At 37.8% G+C, this 19,609-nt stretch overlaps 1 protein-coding gene across 2 annotated transcripts in view; it reads left to right on the forward strand.

The window, feature by feature from the left end:
* The window catches only part of LOC107590344 (gamma-aminobutyric acid receptor subunit rho-3), a 20,601-nt gene extending 1,328 nt beyond the window's left edge, over positions 1-19,273 (forward strand). The window contains exons 1-10 of one of the 2 annotated variants that reach the window (XM_016279050.1): positions 2,074-2,108; positions 10,522-11,193; positions 13,553-13,665; positions 14,736-14,803; positions 15,225-15,448; positions 15,524-15,606; positions 16,662-16,799; positions 16,923-17,075; positions 18,006-18,199; positions 18,811-19,273. In XM_016279050.1, the coding sequence (XP_016134536.1) occupies positions 11,054-11,193; positions 13,553-13,665; positions 14,736-14,803; positions 15,225-15,448; positions 15,524-15,606; positions 16,662-16,799; positions 16,923-17,075; positions 18,006-18,199; positions 18,811-19,110 (1,413 nt within the window). In that variant the 5' untranslated portion in view covers positions 2,074-2,108; positions 10,522-11,053 and the 3' untranslated portion in view covers positions 19,111-19,273. Of the gene's footprint in view, positions 1-2,073; positions 2,109-10,521; positions 11,194-13,552; positions 13,666-14,735; positions 14,804-15,224; positions 15,449-15,523; positions 15,607-16,661; positions 16,800-16,922; positions 17,076-18,005; positions 18,200-18,810 lie in introns of those variants that run through there. The other variant, XM_016279051.1, reaches the window with a different exon arrangement.
* Positions 19,274-19,609: the final 336 nt, after the last annotated feature.

Below are 19,609 nucleotides of genomic sequence, written 5' to 3' on the forward strand. Positions count from 1 at the left end.
TTTTTTTTTTTTTTTTTTTTTTTTTTTTTTTGTATTTATAAATTATCTGAGAAAACTATTATATTGCACTCTGTAAGAAACATTAAAAAGTTCAAGCATTGACATTAATGTAATATACAGTTAAATAAACATTTTTACAATTAAAGTTACAACTAATCATTTAATTACAAATAAATTTGTCATTTCTTTTAAAGAGACACTGGGGTGTTAATGTAACTGAATGAGGCAGTCTGTTTCTAAGATTGAGTTAACGAGTTGAAAGTTTGAGGCACATATCAGACATGTAAATAAGGTTACAGGCAGAATCCACAGCAAGAAAAACAGATTCCTAGTCACTTTGTTTAAAATGATGTGTAATATGTAGTCTGTCGACCAACTACTTTCTGTTTTGAATACTTTTTATTACTATTCTATTTCTCCGCATTGCAATACATCCTCTTTGGAGATTAACAGGCTGCACTAGTCTTACTTAGAACCCTCCTACTATGTTTACGAACCTGAAGTCGAACTTCACCTCATTCCATGAATATCAGTGTTGTATATGTTGTAAGTTTAAAAATGGCAGTGAATCACAGAAACAAATTGCCCTAATTATGTGGAAATACAGATTCAATTGTACAATCAGACAGTAGGTTATTGATAGGTATTTGCGCACAAATACAATCATGATTATAAATAATTAAAAAATAATTAGAATATTTTGTAAATTTTAACTGGCTTTTAGAGGCCTAACAGGAGTCATAATGAAAGTGCATTATGTAATTTTACCTTGACAGGTGTACAAAACCATTATTTACTTTTACTTGTTATTTATGATTTAAAACGGAACATCTGAGATTTTAGCAGAAAAAAAACCTTTTAACTGTAGATAATTTCAGATACAAGATGTGATTGTATATATACACTGGTGATTCATATAGCATTTCACAAGTTTTTATTGTTAATTAAAATTGTATAAATTTATGAAAGCTGATATTTAATAATTAATATAGTTAATAGAAATTACATTTACATTTAGTAGATGTTCTTACATACAAAAATCATTTAGTTTTCATGTGTGAGGTCAACAGATAGCATGCATCCAATTCAAAACATTATTTGAGAGAACATAAATGAAAAAAATACCAGTACATACAATTAGTAAAAGTTAATAGAAATTCAACATTGGATTGTTTTTGTAATTTTTACTGTAAGTATAGACAAATATTTCCATAATAATAATAAAATTAATAAATACTTTGTCTCTCCTTTTGTCTTGGCAGCAAATCATTAACTTTTCAGGATTTGAAGGAAGGCCTAAAAGGTCCCATCAATGCTGTTTTAAACACTTTTCCCCCACGTATTCTCATGTTGGTCTGTTGGCAATCTCTTCTGTTAAGCAGGTGTCCTCAGATGCAGTTCCGCTGTTTGCAACAGTCACTGTAAAGGATAGAGATCTGTGAATATGATGCAGTGAGATGAGGAGGATTTATTATGCAACTGCTACCACACACAAACCTCTGATTGGTTGCATCTATGTAGCCTCTACATGGGTTTTACTTGATTTTGTACAGCCAGCTGGTTTGAAGTAGATACAATTGTTGCACATATATAGTAAGTATAAGAGTAGATATTCCAAATATTGATTGAATGATGATTCTGGTAATCCATACCTTTACATTTTATAATTCATATGAATGCAGTGACTGCAATGCCTGTGATCACAGCAGCAGGAATCCACCACTGGGGAGAGCTCTCAGCCATTTGTTTTTCTGCAGAAACAGTTTGTGTGGTCATTGAAATGTGAGGAAAATAAGTTTGTTGGCTGAAAAATAAAACAAATGTCTTTAAGAAAGTTGAATGGAATGTCAACATCCCCATCTTGCTGTTTAGTTAACTGAAGTAATCATCCACCAAAGTTCAAGAGATTTCTGCCAAACATTCATGTGTTTTAATTTTTAATATAGTTTGAACTGTCAGCTATTTTACGGGTTTTTCTAAGCCTTCAATATCTCCTTGATATCACTTTCTAGTTTATTTTAGCATAACAAATAAAAGCCACTTCCTTACTGTCATCATCATTCAGGAAGTGACATCATTTTGGAGGGAAAACAACAGCACAAACATAAGTACAAATGCATTTGATTCATTCTGTGATTGTGTGGCATTGTTTGGTTTGTCTCACTCTAAAAAAGTGATGCTTGATAAAATTACAGAAGCCTCAATGATACAATCAAAATTTGTAAATGTTAAAAGTTGAAACTCTAACATAAACTAACTCAATCATTCACTGAGCAATGGTAAAATGTAACTTTTTTTTATTGCCTTCAGGTTGTGTTCCATCTTGTTCGTTTTATTTGTCATTGTTAAAATAATCAAGTTGCCTATGGCTTAACCAGTGCATATTTATGAAATTCTGATCTACTCTAATAAAATAACACTTTTTTTTTAAGTAGCATCATAAAAGGTGCAGCATAGCAGAAATGGCCCTTTTATAAAACAGCAGCAATGATATACCATAAAATGGTATATCTTCATAAAAATAATGAAATGTATTATTATTAATAATAAAATTTTTATTAAATAATCCTTTGCCAAATATTATGGTTCTTTATTAGGCCATTTACGGTTGTTAAGGAACTGATACGAATTAGACACCAATTTGCCAAAACGTAAGATAGTAACAAATTGCAGAAAGACTGTTTTGGATTTCAGAGCCAAACTATATGCTTCATAAAGGAAAATTCTGTTGTTTGTGAATTTAACTTCATTTTTAAATTTAGAAATATTGAGCAAGTTAGAAATGTTTGCGCAAAGTGGTGGTTTACAGAGTATAACATGCTCTCACCACCAGGCTTTAGTGTGATGTTAACTCTTCTATGGTCCTCATGTTTGGTCTGTGTGATGTGAACTCTTCTATGGTCCTCATGTTTGGTCGGTGTGATGTGAACTCTTCTATGGTCTTCATGTTTGGTCTGTGTGATGTTAAATCTTCCAAGGTCCTGTTGTGTTCTGTGAATCATTGTGATACTGAGTATGGTCGCTAGAGGGCAGTAAAAAACCTAATAAGAGACCTAGAGGGGTGAGGAAGAAAGGGAGTGGTTGATGATATGGTAATGTTTACTGATGCTTCCTTCATTAAAGACAACTGTTTGGAGTTAGCTTTTGTTTTTATTCTTTTTTACATCTTACAACAGGTCCTCATGTTTGGTCCGTGTGATGTGAACTCTTCTATGGTCTTCATGTTTGGTCTGTGTGATGTTAAATCTTCCAAGGTCCTGTTGTGTTCTGTGAATCATTGTGATACTGAGTATGGTCGCTAGAGGGCAGTAAAAAACCTAATAAGAGACCTAGAGGGGTGAGGAAGAAAGGGAGTGGTTGATGATATGGTAATGTTTACTGATGCTTCCTTCATTAAAGACAACTGTTTGGAGTTAGCTTTTGTTTTTATTCTTTTTTACATCTTACAACAGGTCCTCATGTTTGGTCCGTGTGATGTGTACTCTTCTAAGGTCCTCATGTTTGGTCCGTGTGATGTGAACTCTTCTAAGGTCCTCATGTTTGGTCCGTGCGACGTGAACTCTTCTAAGGTCCTCATGTTTGGTCCGTGTGACGTGAACTCTTCTAAGGTCCTCATGTTTGGTCCGTGTGATGTGAACTCTTCTATGGTCCTCATGTTTGGTCTGTGTGATGTGAACTCTTCTATGGTCTTCATGTTTGGTCTGTGTGATGTGAACTCTTCTATGGTCTTCATGTTTGGTCCGTGTGATGTGAACTCTTCTATGGTCCTCATGTTTGGTCCGTGTGATGTGAACTCTTCTATGGTCCTCATGTTTGGTCCATGTGATGTGAACTCTTCTATGGACCTCATGTTTGGTCTGGTGAGCAGAGAGGATGCAGGTGTAGGTTCCAGTGTGCTCTAGTCTCAGCGGGTTGCGTAGCTGCAGTGAGCCGTCTCCACCTTAACCCCTGGGGGTCACCAGATGCACTTTGTCCTTCCAAACGCTTGAGCTCCTCTGTGTGAGGCTGTCATAGGTGTAGATGGTTGAGGACTTGTGTTCTTTGGTGAAGGACCATGTCAGTGTGAAGTTCGATGGGGCAACGCAAGAGATGATGAAGTCATGACCTTCCACGCTGAATATATCGGTTTAGTTGAAAATTGGTTAAAATACTATCTATAGGCACCATTTGAAAGGTCAGTAAGATAAAGAAACATTGTGGTACATGATATTCTCTCGACTGCGTGTAACTGTTTGGTTGGTCATGGAAATATTTTGTGATGCAATGTCGTGTAATAATAATGATGATGAAATGCAATGTAATGCATCCAGACATCTATGAATTTGCTCGGTAAGATCAAAACTTTCTCCTGCAGTGATGCCCTCCATGTCTGGGACCTGTAGAATGATTGGACGAGGCAGATGTGGGTCAGATTGTTAAATTTCTTGAGCTTGCTCTGCACCGAGTACAGGCCTTGTTTGTCAGCTGTTTTGCGTGTGAAGGGTTGGAGAGAATCAGGTAGACCAGCCGGCTCTATGAACAGGTTTACACGGGGAGCAGGGTAAACATCTCCACAGAAGCATATGACTTCCTCAAAACCACTGAGATGTGTTGTGTCCAGGCTCACTGACTGGAAAGGGGCTGGAATGACAGAGTTATTTGTTGTTTGTGGTGATGGTGTTATTTTCAAGTCACATGTGGTTGTTGTGGCATAAATAATTAGGCACATATAAAAATTAGGCAAATTTTTTTCTTAAAGTTTTAGAAGCACAAACCTCATGTTTGTTAGACTTAATATTAAACTTTGTCCTACTTTTGGCATTAAACTACTACTAATAATAATATCCATCCGTCCTGTTTTGTCCTGTCTGGGATTCTGTGGGAGTTTATAAGCAACTGTACAACTGTAACTTTTTTCTAAAATTATCACCCAGGATTTTATTTCCAATTTATTTTATTTATCTGCTGCTGCTGTGGTAATTGAATTGAAAGTACATTTTGTTGTTATTATTATTATTGTTATTGTTATTAACTTTGTTTAATTGTGAAGTTTATTTAATGGTCATTGCTAGAATGCTAGAAAATCACACACAAAAAAACTTCATATATTTAATTTGACCACTTGAGGTTAAGTTCCTCTTTTCACGGCTCATTTGTGTTGAAAAAGCAAAAAATTACTTAATTTTTCAAGAGTTTCAGTCCCCGTTTTGTCCTCTATTAATGGAAAGGGCCTTTAGCAAATAGCTACAGTTCACTACGTGATATTAGTTATTAGTCTTACACATCACATAGTAACTACTGACCCTATATGAAGTAAAATAATTAAATTTATGGTTGCTAAACTCTTGAACAAAACTTTGTGACAGCCCACCTTCCACCTTGACTATGATGAAGTGCTCAGTAGTTTCTCGACTGCTGGTGACAAGGCACCTGTACTTCCCCCTGTCCTGTGGGTCAACTTCTGGATATGAAGAGATGCATTACCAGAGGAAATCATTTCAGTGAATAGTGAGGTCCTGCCTTTGTGGCCTTGATTCGGGTGATCTAACTGGCCGCTTCCCTGTTTAGAACTATGGATTGGGACATTTTGTCTGAACCAGTATATGGTCTCATCTCCAACTGCTTCAAAGACACAGGGTAGGACACAGTCTTCTGAGAACGTGCAGGTTACCTGAACATCTAGAGGTGTGGTAAAGTGGAAAACGTGAGGTTTTAAACACTAATCAGTGTAAAACAATGATTTCTCTCACACCTGAGGTGAACAAAAACAATTTTATAAGGACATCAAGGTGACAAATACTTTGTCTTGTTTAATCTTCGATCAGTTATTTTATGGTTAGTATAGTTAACCATCATTCATGGGAGGGCACGATCTGTTCTTGTTTCTGGAGTCCATCTTGAGATCTCCAAATTTGACCTTAAACTATTTAGTTCATAGGAGAAAAACAGAGCTGAAATGCTGGTTTCCCAGGTGATGATAAACATCAGGCAATTAGTCAGGCAAATGTTTTGTCTGTCAAGACACTTTTGTTTTGATTCCTTGGTCTGATTTTACTAAAAAAAGGTGCCAGAATTTATGCACTTATTCTTTTCTTAAAGGGGTCATCGGATGCTACATGCACTTTTACAAGTAGTTTGAACTGAAATGTGTGTTAGCAGTGTGTGTACACAACCACCTTATAATGATAAAAATCCACTCAGTGTTTTTTTTTAATCTACTAAAATCTACCCCTTTCTCAAATCGAGCCGATCTCAGATGCCTGTCTGTGTGGCGTCACAAAAACAGGCCCCTCCCACGATAGTTTGATTGACAGTAACGTTTCACCACAGACTGAACTGGTGTCTTACCTTAGACCCGCCCTGAGTGAGCTGTCATCAGTTCGCCATTGTTTCACTGCCGGAGCAGATGTAGACAAGAATGACTCCTAAGAGATTGAGGTGTTCTGTTGTTGGATGTAATAATGAACATAGCAGTCGTCATTTACTCCCGACATCTGAAAAATCATATCAACTTGTGGAAAATGGGCATCCGATGACCCCTTTAAGAACAAGTCATTTAAATGTTTTTACCAAATATGTCTGTTAATGTAAGTAACACAGATGAAAAAATATGCTATAGGTCTCAGCAGTGTTTAGTTTAGTTTAACACTTTCATATTTCAAACCATTTAATGACCTTGTGGTGTTTCTGAGACAATGAATTGTTCAGTTTAGACCAGGAAATCATATGAAAAATGTTCTAGAGATTCTGAACTACACTGTTGGCCTGCTTAAAGGGTTAGTTCACCCAAAAATGAAAATTAGACTGTGTTTTACTCACACCTCGAGGCATCCTAGGTGTATATGACTTTCTTCTTTCAGACAAATCCAGTCGGAGTTATATTAAAAATTGTCCTGGCTATTCCAAGCTCTATTATTGCAGTCAGCGGGTGTTGCAGTTGAACAGTCCACAAGTCGTCAAATAAAGTGCACGCATTCATAATAAAAAGTGCTTCACACGGCACCAGGGGGGTTAATAAAGGGGCTGAAATTACAGTAAATTTAACAAAACAACTCACACACTTCTATATAGAAGCACAAGAAGCGATTAAATTAATACAGCATTACTAATTTTTTACACACTTTAGATTAAAACAAATCTCAAAAGCATATAGTAGATGATGATAATAAAATGTCTCTCTAGTCTCTTTGCTATTAGAAAAGTAATAATGTCATACTGTCTCAGGCTCTCTAAGGCTTTAACCGTTTATTATGTACTGTGTTGTGGTTGATATGATTCAAAAGGCAGACTCACGTGAGTATGTTTTGATTGTCGAGGGAAGCTTCTTCTGTGACAGTGAACTAGACTAGACGGACTAGTTTATTTTAGAATAAATACTCCCATAGTATCAGCATAGGCCTGCCACTTTGTGCTGATACATGAATGGGTGGATTTTCTGAACACTTTTTGACTTTTGGAAAAAATACGGTAGTCATTCTATGAATATTATATTTTCAGCCATTACTCCAGTCTCCAATGTCACATGATCCTTCAGAAATCAATCTAATGTGCTGATTTAGTGCTTAAGAAACGTCTCCAGGTTACGTATGTAACCATGGTTCCCCGAAGAGAATGAGACGCTGCGTCGAAACGCTACGGGAACGCCTCCAGCGTGACCACGCTCTGAATCACATGTGTAATTAGTCCAATGGATGGGCGAGACGTCACGGGCGGAGTGACGTAGCGACCAGGAAGTATAAAAGCACGTGCGGTGAAACCGGCGTCAGCTTCTAGGAGTGAAGCAAGCGCTGACAGGGATGCCGGAAGTATGGTCCTGAGAAGCAGCGTCTCGTTCCCTTCAGGGAACCATGGTTACATGCGTAACCTGGAGACGTTCCCCTTCAGGAACTCGAGCTACGTCGAAACGCTACGAGAACGAGAATGCCCACGCCGCCAGACTTGCAAATCCCTGTCTAGTGTGGAAGAGCACAACTAAGGCGAGAGAAAAGGGAGCCAGGAATGGCTAAAGTAGGCGGGGCCCGCCGTCCTGAAGGCCAACTTCTGGAGGAGTGAGCCTTGACCCCCGAAGGAGAGGGGAGATCAGAGGGCTCAAGGCTATGGAAATGGAATAGCATCCTGATACACCACTTAGCATAAGCTTCCCTGACCGGATGCCTCAGCCTCAGCGCACCGCGGAGGAAACGTGTAAGAAGAGGGTATCTTCCCACTGAATGGCCACCGAGAGGGGCGTGGTAGGCCGCAATGTCCACCACGAAGACCTCTTGGGTGGAGTGGGTCAACCCTGCGGCTAAACAGGCCTACAGGAACTCCAGAAATGTACCAAGCGGGCAGTTAGCTGGGTCGAGCTGGCGGTCTCCGCACCAAGAACTACAGTTTCCTCATAGAGGGAGCTCTGGATGGAGGATGGTCTCAACAACCTCGGTTGAGAGACCAGAAGCTATGAGTTGTGCCTCCTCAGAGGCCACACCCACAGCTTCCACAGCTCCGGGTGGGGGCGCGCCCTCCTCCTGTGAGAGGAGATCACTCCTGACGGGAATCTCCCATGGAGCGCCGTCGAGGAGAGGAATCAGGTCCGAGAACCATACTCGGCCCGGCCAGAACGGGGCTACTAGCAGTCAACTGACCTCGTTCCAGTGCACTCTCTCCAGAACTCCCGGGAGTAGAACAATCAGGGGAAAGGTGTACAGACGAAGCCTCGGCCATGTCTGTACCATGGCATCCAGTCCCAGTGGAGCTGGATGAGTCAGAGAGAGAACCAGAGGGGACCGTGCGATATCAGTGTGAGTCGCAAACAAGTCCACCTGAGCCTGGCCAAAGACTCTCCAAGTCTGCTTCTCCCCCTCGGGGTGAGGCATCTATTCCCCGGGCCTCGGCCCCTGCCTCGACTGGATGTCTGCCCCCACATATATAAAAGACCACTGCTGTGTTGTCGGTGTGCAGAAACACATAGCGATCTCTTAGGCCTGGGAGGAAGTGTTTCAAAGCTAGAAACACGGCCAGCATCTCCAGTCAACTTATGCGCCACGTGAGATGGTGGCCGCTCCACAGGCCCAACCAGAGAAAGATGCATCCATCGCTAGCATATGCGGCGACCAGGAGCTCCCAGCACCAGGCCTCTCCCAAGCAGACAACACACAAACTGTGTGTATCCCCACCCGAAATGTAGCGCGGGCAGGGAAGAACACACAGCCTGAGATGCTGCCGGCTCTAGCCGTATGTTTGTCTACACTCGTATTGGTAAAATAAAGAGTGATAATGGACAGACAACACCAAATAAGACTGACACACACAGAGCGCTTGCTGAATGACAGAAAGCTGATGCCGGTTTCACCGCACGTGCTTTTATACTTCCTGGTCGCTACGTCACCCCGCCCGTGACGTCTCGCCCATCCATTGGACTGATTACACATGTGATTCAGAGCGTGGTCACGCTGGAGGCGTTCCCGTAGGGGAACACTTCTTTTTATTATCAGTGTTGAAAACTGCTGAGCTGCTTCATATTTCTTTGGAAACCATGATGCTTCCCTTTTAGGATTATTTGATGAATAGAAGGTTCAAAAGAACAGCACTGTAAATACATTATTGATGTCTTAAAAAATTACAGACCCAAAACTTTTAAACTGTAATGTACATTTCAAGTAAACATTATCAATATTTAATGGTTTAATGATTTAATGATTTGTTTTCACTTGTTGGGGTGGCACCAATAGGGTAATAAAAATATTCCTATAAACATCTGTTAAATAATTACTCCTATTATTGCAATGCTTGATGTTTTACAAAAAATATGTATTATATATATTGTATGGTTTAATTATAAACAAACAAACTTTTTTTTTTTTTTTTTTTGCTGGGCGCCATGAGACTAAGGGCCAAGGTTAATCTGATTAAATTTTTTTTTTTACAGGAAGTGAGCTCTCTTTTTTTACTCTTTGATAAGTTGTCAAGTTCCTCTTGTGATATGTTTAGCTAACCAGTCAAACGCAATACAGCTACAGTATCTGTGATGTAGTTTGTCTCTACCGCTGATCAGGCCGTAATCCGCCAGTCCAACAATGCACTGGGATTACTGGACACATGGAGTCCACGATTGGTTTATGATTTTTTCCCCCCTCTTTGAATCTGTCCATCCTATGATCTTGCTCTCTCCCCCTCCCCCCGCCCCTCTCTATGCTCTGTAATGTAATTGATTGCATTAATGTGATTTGATTGGTTAGTCCCTGAGCTTTTTATAATAATAACTAATGAAGGAATCTGCCTGAAACTGGAGCAGATCATCAGCTGATGCCAGAGTGGCGCTCTACAAAACACAAATGCAATGTTTTTAACCAGCACTACTACCTTCAAATGTTCATTTGCTGTAATATTTATTCACAGATTCTTTATCTGCACTACATCTGTGATACCAATGCTATTTTCTTGAAAGAAGGTGAACAAGAGGACAATGACAGGATCACCATACGACAATGCAACATGTCACTCTGATGTTTAGGTTAATCTTATTGTGTCTTATTTGTTCTCTTTGTATGCTTTCTGCCTCAGCATCAGCGAATGAAGTGTATGAACACGAGTGGACAGGAATGACAAGTTTATCTTCAACAGTGAGGGCATAAAGCTATAACTCCTGGCATGTGGAAATCCCGATTAGAGATGGTCCCATCCCACTGTGTAGGTTAAGGGAACATCCACCAGCTACACATAAGAGGATTTGAGGAATTAATGTCATTCTTTTATTACCGTATAAATTCCTATTGATTTATGTTTGGGTTACAAAGCACCACTGAGCCAGAGCGTGTCGACAACAGCAACCAGACACATGCTGTATCTGAAGAAGTATGTGGTGATGGATGCTGAATATATGCTCTAATTCGATCAAACAAACTAGATTTCAGATTTGCGATTGTACTGGGAGATGTGGGAACATCAGCAGAAACGGTAACATTTCCAAGCGCCCTCTCAGCTGAGGTTTGCTTGGGATGGCCAGGACCCAGGAACCATCCCGTCTTGGCTCCGTGGAAGATTTCTGGACCCATACTACAGACGAAGAGAAAGTCTTCCATCATCATATCTGGACATGAAGCTGGTCCTGCTGACTCTCAGGCTGCTGTGCCTCGCTTGTCTCTGGCCCGTCACCTTGCTCAACAACCCCTACCATAACCGGAAGAAAAACAAGGATGTTTACTTGGCTGAGCATGGCAAAAACAGATTCAGAGGGTGAGTAATGAATATTTAAATTCTTTTGACTTACATCAAACGTTTGGGGTCAGTATGCTTTTTAAGTAATTAATACAATTTATGGAAAAAGTGACAGCAATAACATTTATAATGTTACAAAAGATTTCTATTTCTTATGAACTTTATATTCATAAAGACTTCTGACAAAAATGTATCACGGTTTCCACAAGAATATTAGGCAGCACAACTGTTTTCAACATTGATAATAATAAGAAATGTTTCTTGAGCAGCAAATAATAACATATTAGAATGATTTCTGAAGGATCATGTGACACTAAAGACTGGAGTAATGATTCTGAAAATTCAGCTTTGCCATCACAGAAATAAATGACAATTTAAAATATCTTAATTTTTTATAGATAATTAAATTATTTTAAATTGTAATTTCACAATATTGTATTTTTGATTAAATAAATGCAACCTTCATGGTGAGCATAAGAGACTTCTTTCAAAAATATAAAAAAATCTTACCAACCCCAAACTTTTGAACAGTAGTGTACATTATGGTAGGTTTTTTGATAATTCAATTTAACTTTTTTTTATCTTCAGCAAATTTTAACATTTATGTATTGTTAGTTGTAATAACTCTAAAATTACTTTGTTTGGACTTTTAGACATGTAATAGTATTTAAATATTAGATCAGTGATCAGTGTTGCTAGTTTGTCATTTGCCAGCATGGTTCAGTGTGTGAGCAGATGGGCAGTAATTAGGAAAGCGTAAATAGGGGGTTTAATTAGAGTGGAGGACACCAGAACCAGTTTTGAAGGGTTTCTGTGTTGCTTAGCATGTGGGTTACTGGAAATTAGTGTTTCATTGGGGGATTTCTGATTAACCACTTAGGTGTGCTATATTGGAAATTACAAGGTAGATAAGTTGCCTCTGATTGTGAGAATCTGTATTATTTTAGTAACATTGTTAATGTTTACATTATTATTATTATTTCACTTAAATTTTAGTGAAAGTTTTGGTTTTTATTTTTTATTTTTTTTAAATATGTCTATAGTTTTACTTTTTGTTTATTCATTTATAGTTCATTTAGGTTTAGTTATTTTAGTGGTAATTAATCTAAACGAAAATGAAAAAAGTTGGCTTGTCAACTAGCTGAAATAAAATATGCTTACAGTTTTATTTTATTTTAGTATAATATTTATATAGTTTATAGAGTATTATAGTCTATTTAGTTTAAAGTAATGAACATGTGAATCATTGAATTGTCTCTGTAATATCTGTCTACATGAGGAATAAAGTGTGGCTTTAATCTGTTGTTAGTGGTTGTATATTACCACAAAGTAATGAGTCACACACAACCCCGGGAGTGAGAATATTCTTTCATTCTGTAATTAAAACCATCTTGGTGCCATCATCTGGTTGTTCCTTTCATAGTGGAGAATGGCGCGCAGCCAAACTGCTGTTTGGCATTAAAGTCATGCCTGCAGTTTACTAAAAAGCTTTTTTACAGTGTCAGCCAGGTTTTCAAGGTAGTTTTTGTTAATGCATAATGTGTCATTGCACTGAATATTTATAAACACTTTATCATGGTGATCTCTGTTTTTAGAAAGAGGTTAATATGAGGTTAAACATGCATTTATTTAACTATAGTTATATGTATTTCTTTTTTTATTCTTGTATTTCTTACTTTTTAATTTGTCAGATAATCACAGAGGTGTACAGCAGCATGCATTGTGTCATTAGTGTTTTTGTTTGCATGATTGCGTAATGAGTCCATCACACAGCCATTAGTGGTTGTGTGGTTCTGCATTCAGTTTGAGGTTTCATTTTGTAATTGCACTTCAGTGTGCAATTAACTTTGCCATATAATGAGCACAGCATGATTGACAGTATATTTGGTGTTTCAATTAAAGCACGCAGACGGAGAGGCTATGTAAGAGGAAACATTGTATGTCTACGACTGACCTTCACTAGTTACTGCTGTGTTTTTGGCATATTTCATGTCTCATCTCTCAGGGATCGGAGAAAGACTTGCTCAGGAGGCTTCTGGAACTGCTCCAAACTGCAGCTCATTTTCACAAGCTGGCACACACGACCACTGTTGTACGACAAGCTGCTTTTTATAAATCATTCCTCTAATGGCTGAGTAATTATTTTCGTATTACAGATGCTGGAGCACTGAGGCAGATATTTAGAGTAACGTTCTGACATGGAAACAGGTCAGGCAAATGATTAAAACATGTTTTAGTTCTCTCTCTGTAATGCAAGGGTCTCCTACTCACAGTGCCCTGGACAATTTTGCCATTATTCCCTCCTGTTGAGATGCCACTGAAGTGCAATAATGGCCTGTGTGTGTTTTTCTCCTGACCCTTTTTTCTAAATTTTCAGACGGATTGACTACAAATTAAAGAGAAAGGACAGCACTAAGTCCCTCCTAATCAAAACTGAACAGCTGCTAAGAATCGAAGACCACGACTTTGCCATGAGGCCTGGTTTTGGAGGTCAGGACTCACTGTTTATTTGCTCCAATTATCAGTTTTCATCTCCACCTTGAAAATCACTATTAGAGTATTCTTTTTAATAAACCTGATTAGAAATGGACTGTACTATTTCATTTGTGCCAAACACAAATTAGACAATGGGTGTTGAGGACACAGATGTGCTTTGGTGGACAGTAATCTGGATTACATCACAGGCCTGTTAAAACAGATGGAAAAGTGCAAGATGCCACTCATAGTCCATTTTCACACATATTTGAACATATGAATGTCATTGCAGTATATCAGTTATCATAGCAAGTGCCTTTTTTAAACCAAGATAGCATAAACATAAATATAAGCAAAATATTTAACAGTATATTGTATTAAATTAAGTTTATTCAGTTGACTGAATTTTATTTATAAAACAGTACATATACTTGGAAAGTGACTGTACATATCCACTAACAATCACCTCAGATTGTTGTTCTGCTATTGTAAAGTTATTGTTTGAGGTTTTAATTAAATAATGACATGGAATTTATGAACATTTTGCTAAGTACTTAAGTGTGTTGAGAAACTCTAGTCGCTCTCTTTAAGTACACTTGAGAGGCCCTTCATATTATCTGCAACTACAATCTTTAATCTTATTTGTTTTTTAAATATAAGATTTGAAGTTTAATACAATTAAGCAAACTACTTTTTCAGAAGGGCCTCCACAGTTAAATCCTCAATCTGGTCTCATCCAACCCCTAACTAATCTAATCTAATCTACCAGTGCTTTAACTGTAAAAGAGGAAGCAGGAAGACAAAGATATAGATAAGGTTTAGATAAGACAGTAGTTTATTGGTGATTAGGCTTTCTTTTACATGATTGAAGAAAACTGAGAAGTGGAACCAGGCTTTGAATGCTTTCCATTCAGTGGACCACTGTTAATTAATGATGGGACAAATAGGATTAGAGTAACATTTTGAGCTCCATATGCTCTCTCTGTAGGAACAACAGAGGCGGTTTCTCTCTAAGTTGATATCAAAGGCATTACTGTTGTCCTCCTGAACCAATATGCAAATGTATCGTGTCTTCTGCTCTGCAGGATCTGCCATCCCTGTGGGCATTGATGTGCAGGTGGAGAGTTTAGACAGCATCTCTGAAGTAAACATGGTAAAAGTCCACATTCTCTTTTTGTGTAAATACAGTAATGGTTTTAGTTCTTTAAAAGTTCCATTAATGATTCTTTTAGTACTTCTAATGAATAAATATTTGGAATAAAGTCATTATGCGATTATTTCAGTAATCTCAATACAAACCTCAGATTCTCAGTTCTTAATTATATATATAAAAGTGGTCTTTGCAAACTTCAATATTCAATATTTCAATATTTACAAAATTAAACAAATGTTGGTCTTGTAAAAGCAGGCCTTCGGCTTCCTACAAAATAAATCTCAGCAATATAAAAGGTCTTTCTGGTATATGCTAAAACCATTTTTTTTGCACCAAAATGCCAGTCACTGCCCTGCACTGTTGCCCTTAATAAGTTGTCATATATGTCTTAAGGTCAGTAAAATCTAAAGGTCTCTTTCAGGACTTCACAATGACCCTGTACCTGAGGCATTATTGGAAGGATGAACGGTTGGCTTTTCCCTCCAGTAACAATCTGAGCCGCACATTCGACGGCCGTCTGATAAAGAAGATCTGGAAACCTGATGTCTTTTTTGTCCATTCCAAGCGCTCCTTCATCCATGATACCACCATGGAGAACATAATGCTGAGGGTTTACCCAGACGGCAACATCCTTTACAGCGTCAGGTAGATGCCTGCAACCTCTGATGATTCATTACTTCATATGTAATTTTTATTAATGGACTATTCTCTTTATTGTAGGATTACAGTTACTTCTCTGTGCTCAATGGACTTCAGTAGATTTCCACTGGACACTCAGAACTGTTCCCTGGAATTGGAGAGCTGTGCGTGTCCACCTAGAAACATCTTCAGTTCTTGTGTAATTTTTATTGAGTCCCACCTACATTGTTTCTTTTTTTAGCTGATATTTTACAGGTTGGGAAAACATGGCAATTGTGGATTCAAACTTGCAACTTTTTAGACACCATTTAGACAGTTAAGTAATGGTAATGGAAAGGTGCTTACAGTGAAAGTATATGGAGTAATGAAATAAATGTTAGAATATGTACTATTGTGAAAGTATAGCAGCACGACTTAAACATTATATTTGCTGGCATGAGACGAGTGCTTCCTGACATTTTCTGTTCAAGGTCTTTTAAATGTTACGTGAAGCCTGTAAACCTTGCAACTTTTCACTTTGAATTATATTAGTATCAAATAACTAGAAAAAAGGTAGTTCCATTCCAAAAATGATGATTTATAACTTTACAAATTTACAATATGCTACACATAATAGCAGTAAAATCATTGTGAATTGCTAGTGCAACCTATTTCTTCACATAATGTCACATAAAACTGAGTGAAACAGGATATTTATCAAGAAAAATGTCTGTTACTTAGTGTTATTTTTGTATTATTATTATTATATTTATAAATATATTGAATTGGCTTTTATTTAAAATTTTCATTTTTCTTTTTTCTTTTTTTAGTTTTGTGCTTTTGCCTTTTTTCAAATCTTTTTGTTATAGGTTTAGTTTTAGTTAATGACAACATCACTGTTACTTACTAAAGCAAATGCTAGTGTTTTAAAATTACATCTAAAAATAGCTATATTTATGCAGGCTACTTTTAAACCCATTGAGTACATGGACCCATTTCATTTGATTGTATGTGCCTCGCTACAACTGCCTATTTTGAATCAGATGAGGACCGATTTGGAATGACTTTCTTCAGGAACCAACATTATGCCACAAATGCTGTTGGAATCCAGAACATTAATGAAATGGTGCCATAATAGCACACTTCAAATTATCCATGTATATGAACATGAACTGAACAGGGCGCACAATCTTTTGCCTCTTTTCTTAATCTTTTGGCTTCTCTCCTGTATCCCATTCAGATGCATATGCTGAGAACGACCTCATGTTGTACTGGAAAAATGGTAATGACTCTTTGAGGACAGATGAGATTGCCCTCTCTCAATTCTTCATTGAAGAGTTTCACCCCTCACATGGTCTGGCGCTGTACAGCAGCACGGGTATGGCACGCTTTCCTCTCTCTCCTACTGTGTATTTATACTATGACAAATCTTATCTCTTTGTCCTGTTTGGTAATATACCAGTAGGTCATTAATTCCTGACTTTACATGTGTTTCTGTCAGGCTGGTACAACAGGCTCTACATCAACTTTATCCTCAGGAGACATATATTCTTCTTTATGCTGCAAACTTATTTTCCTACAATGCTGATGGTTGTGCTGTCCTGGGTGTCTTTTTGGATCGACAGGCGGGCGGTACCGGCCCGTGTGTCGCTTGGTGCGTAACACATATCCAAACACATGCAATGGTGGAAATGTTAGTTCAAAAACTGCTCAGAAATGGTTCTTCTATGGGATCACTGTGAAAACGCCCTTTTGGAACCTCTATTTTTAATGTTGTTGGACAGCAGCCCAGTGTGGTCTGGTGAAGGTTTAGGTTGCTTAGTTGTCTCTTAGTTGCTTACCAAAGTCGAAATGTTTTTCCCAAGACGATAAGAAACAAACCTGCACAAACGTGATTTAGCCAAGTAGGACATGGTCCTGGATCAACAGAAAATGCATTTGTCACTCTCGTTTATAACCAAACTATGTGTGAGTGCAACCATGTTTTTCACATGAAAACAGTACTGACATGTGTAATCTGCTGCTGTGTGAACATAGCCTTCACACTGGGTAACTCCGCCCATTATGAAATCTCATGGGTCCAATATCCTACAAAATGTGTTCTGATTGGCGGTGATTGTTAGGGATAGTGTCACAGAAGTTTCACACTTTTGCTTTCACGGTCGCTGGCCCTAACATCTGATTGGTTGGGAAGAATCAACAAGTATGTTGATCTAGACAGCACCTCATTTTGTAACTTTGTAAATCAGTCTAAATGTGTGGTCACGTTAGCGAAATTTCTTGGGACGGAAAGGTCATTTGTCTAGTGCCAATTGTGTAATGATGCTTTAAGCATAGCTCACTCAGAAGTCACTTTCAAACCAAGCAGCTTTCTGTTGGTCAACGTGGCCAAAAGAACCTGTTGAGAAATCTGTGTAAGGAAATCTTTTGCCATTTCAAAAAATTCCCAGTTGTGTGGATTCTTATTGAAATGACTGGATTTCAACCTCTGAACTGCATTTCAATTTTCTGAACAATGATAAATATGACTGCATCAGAGTACAGTAAAATCAGATGTGTGTCTCTCTGCATGTGTTCAATCCAGGCATCACTACAGTGTTGACTATGTCCACCATAATTACGGGAGTGTCAGCGTCCATGCCTCAGGTATCATATGTGAAAGCGGTGGACATCTATTTGTGGACTAGCTTCCTGTTTGTGTTTCTGTCCGTCATCGAGTACGCAGCTGTCAACTACTTCACTACTAAGGAGGAAATGAAGAAACTCGAGCAACTAAAGGTCAAAGTTCCCTTAAACATCCAAAGTTTTTCAATTCATTCACTATAAACTTCCTTAAAATTTTCAATATTTTCGGTGTAATGATGCATTCTCTCGACATACCAAGAAAAAACAGCAAAATATCAAAATGTCTCCCCCTGTTGATCAAAGATGGTAATCTCTCAATAAATGCAAAATAAAAATTATAAATGGAAAATGGACTTAAGACAGCATAAAAAAATGCTTTTTAATAAATAAATAAATATTAAATATTTTTTGTAATAAATCAGATATATTTTTATCCACACTGTCAAGTTCCAAAAGGACAAAAAAAAAAGAAGTAATCCATATTAATCATGTGCAATATAATTCCTAACCTATATGATAGCTGTCTGTGAACGGAACAAAATGTGAGTGATTATTCATGGGTAATCTTGATTTAAATAATTAATATATCTCAAATATGGCCCTTGTGGACCTGAATAACATCAACATGTCTTTGGTCCTTGATCATCAGATCTCTGCCATAGACATAATTTTTTTTATTTTGGAGCAAGAGAATTTACATTTTTGGTGCACTATTTCTTGAACGTCCAATTCCTGAAAAAGTGAATTGTTTTTGTCTCCTACAGCTCTCGGGATACGATGCATCTCAAGCCATGGCGTTTGACGGCTGCTTTCATGATGAGGACATAGAGCTCAGCGCATTTCCACTCTCTGACCTAAACACAGACACATGCATGTCCTCCCAGAACTCCACAACACCCGCCCTCCCTCCCGTCCTGGGCACGCGTCTCCGTCGGCGGCGTTCTATCCGCCAAAGTGTCAACCATATCATGAGCAACAGTTACAAGATCGACTCCTATTCCAGAATATTCTTTCCTTTGGCATACTTTCTCTTCAATATCATCTACTGGAGCATCTACTCCTAAAGCGGGAGAGAATGTTATCCAGAAATCCGGCTCGGAAAACCGGTTTGAATGTGATCACATGCCACAGTGATAAAATTCAAACTCTCTCTCTCTCTTACACACACACACACACACAAAACTGCATCACAGACAAAAATATATAATTTATTGTTAGAATCTCAGATTCCTTAATCTACCTAAAATATACAAATGTTAAAATTTTAATAAATTCATAAAACTACAAATTTTTTAAATTATATATATATCAATCAAAACATGATAAACAATTTTACTATTATACTATATTTTGCCTAAACAGAACCCTTATACTACTCACAAAATAATTTCAAACAAATGCTGTTTTATACAGTACACAGAAAGCACATTTGATTACATGTAACAAAGTTTTGATACATTAGCATATTAACGTCATATTTCCTCCTCTTATGAGAATTACAAAACTGAGAATGACTACAAAATGTGGAAAAACTAATAAACAACTATATGGACAATGGACATA

The sequence above is a fragment of the Sinocyclocheilus grahami genome, unplaced genomic scaffold, assembly GCF_001515645.1.
Source record: "Sinocyclocheilus grahami isolate Dianchi unplaced genomic scaffold, SAMN03320097.WGS_v1.1 scaffold126.1, whole genome shotgun sequence".
In the NCBI taxonomy this organism is placed as follows: domain Eukaryota; kingdom Metazoa; phylum Chordata; class Actinopteri; order Cypriniformes; family Cyprinidae; genus Sinocyclocheilus; species Sinocyclocheilus grahami.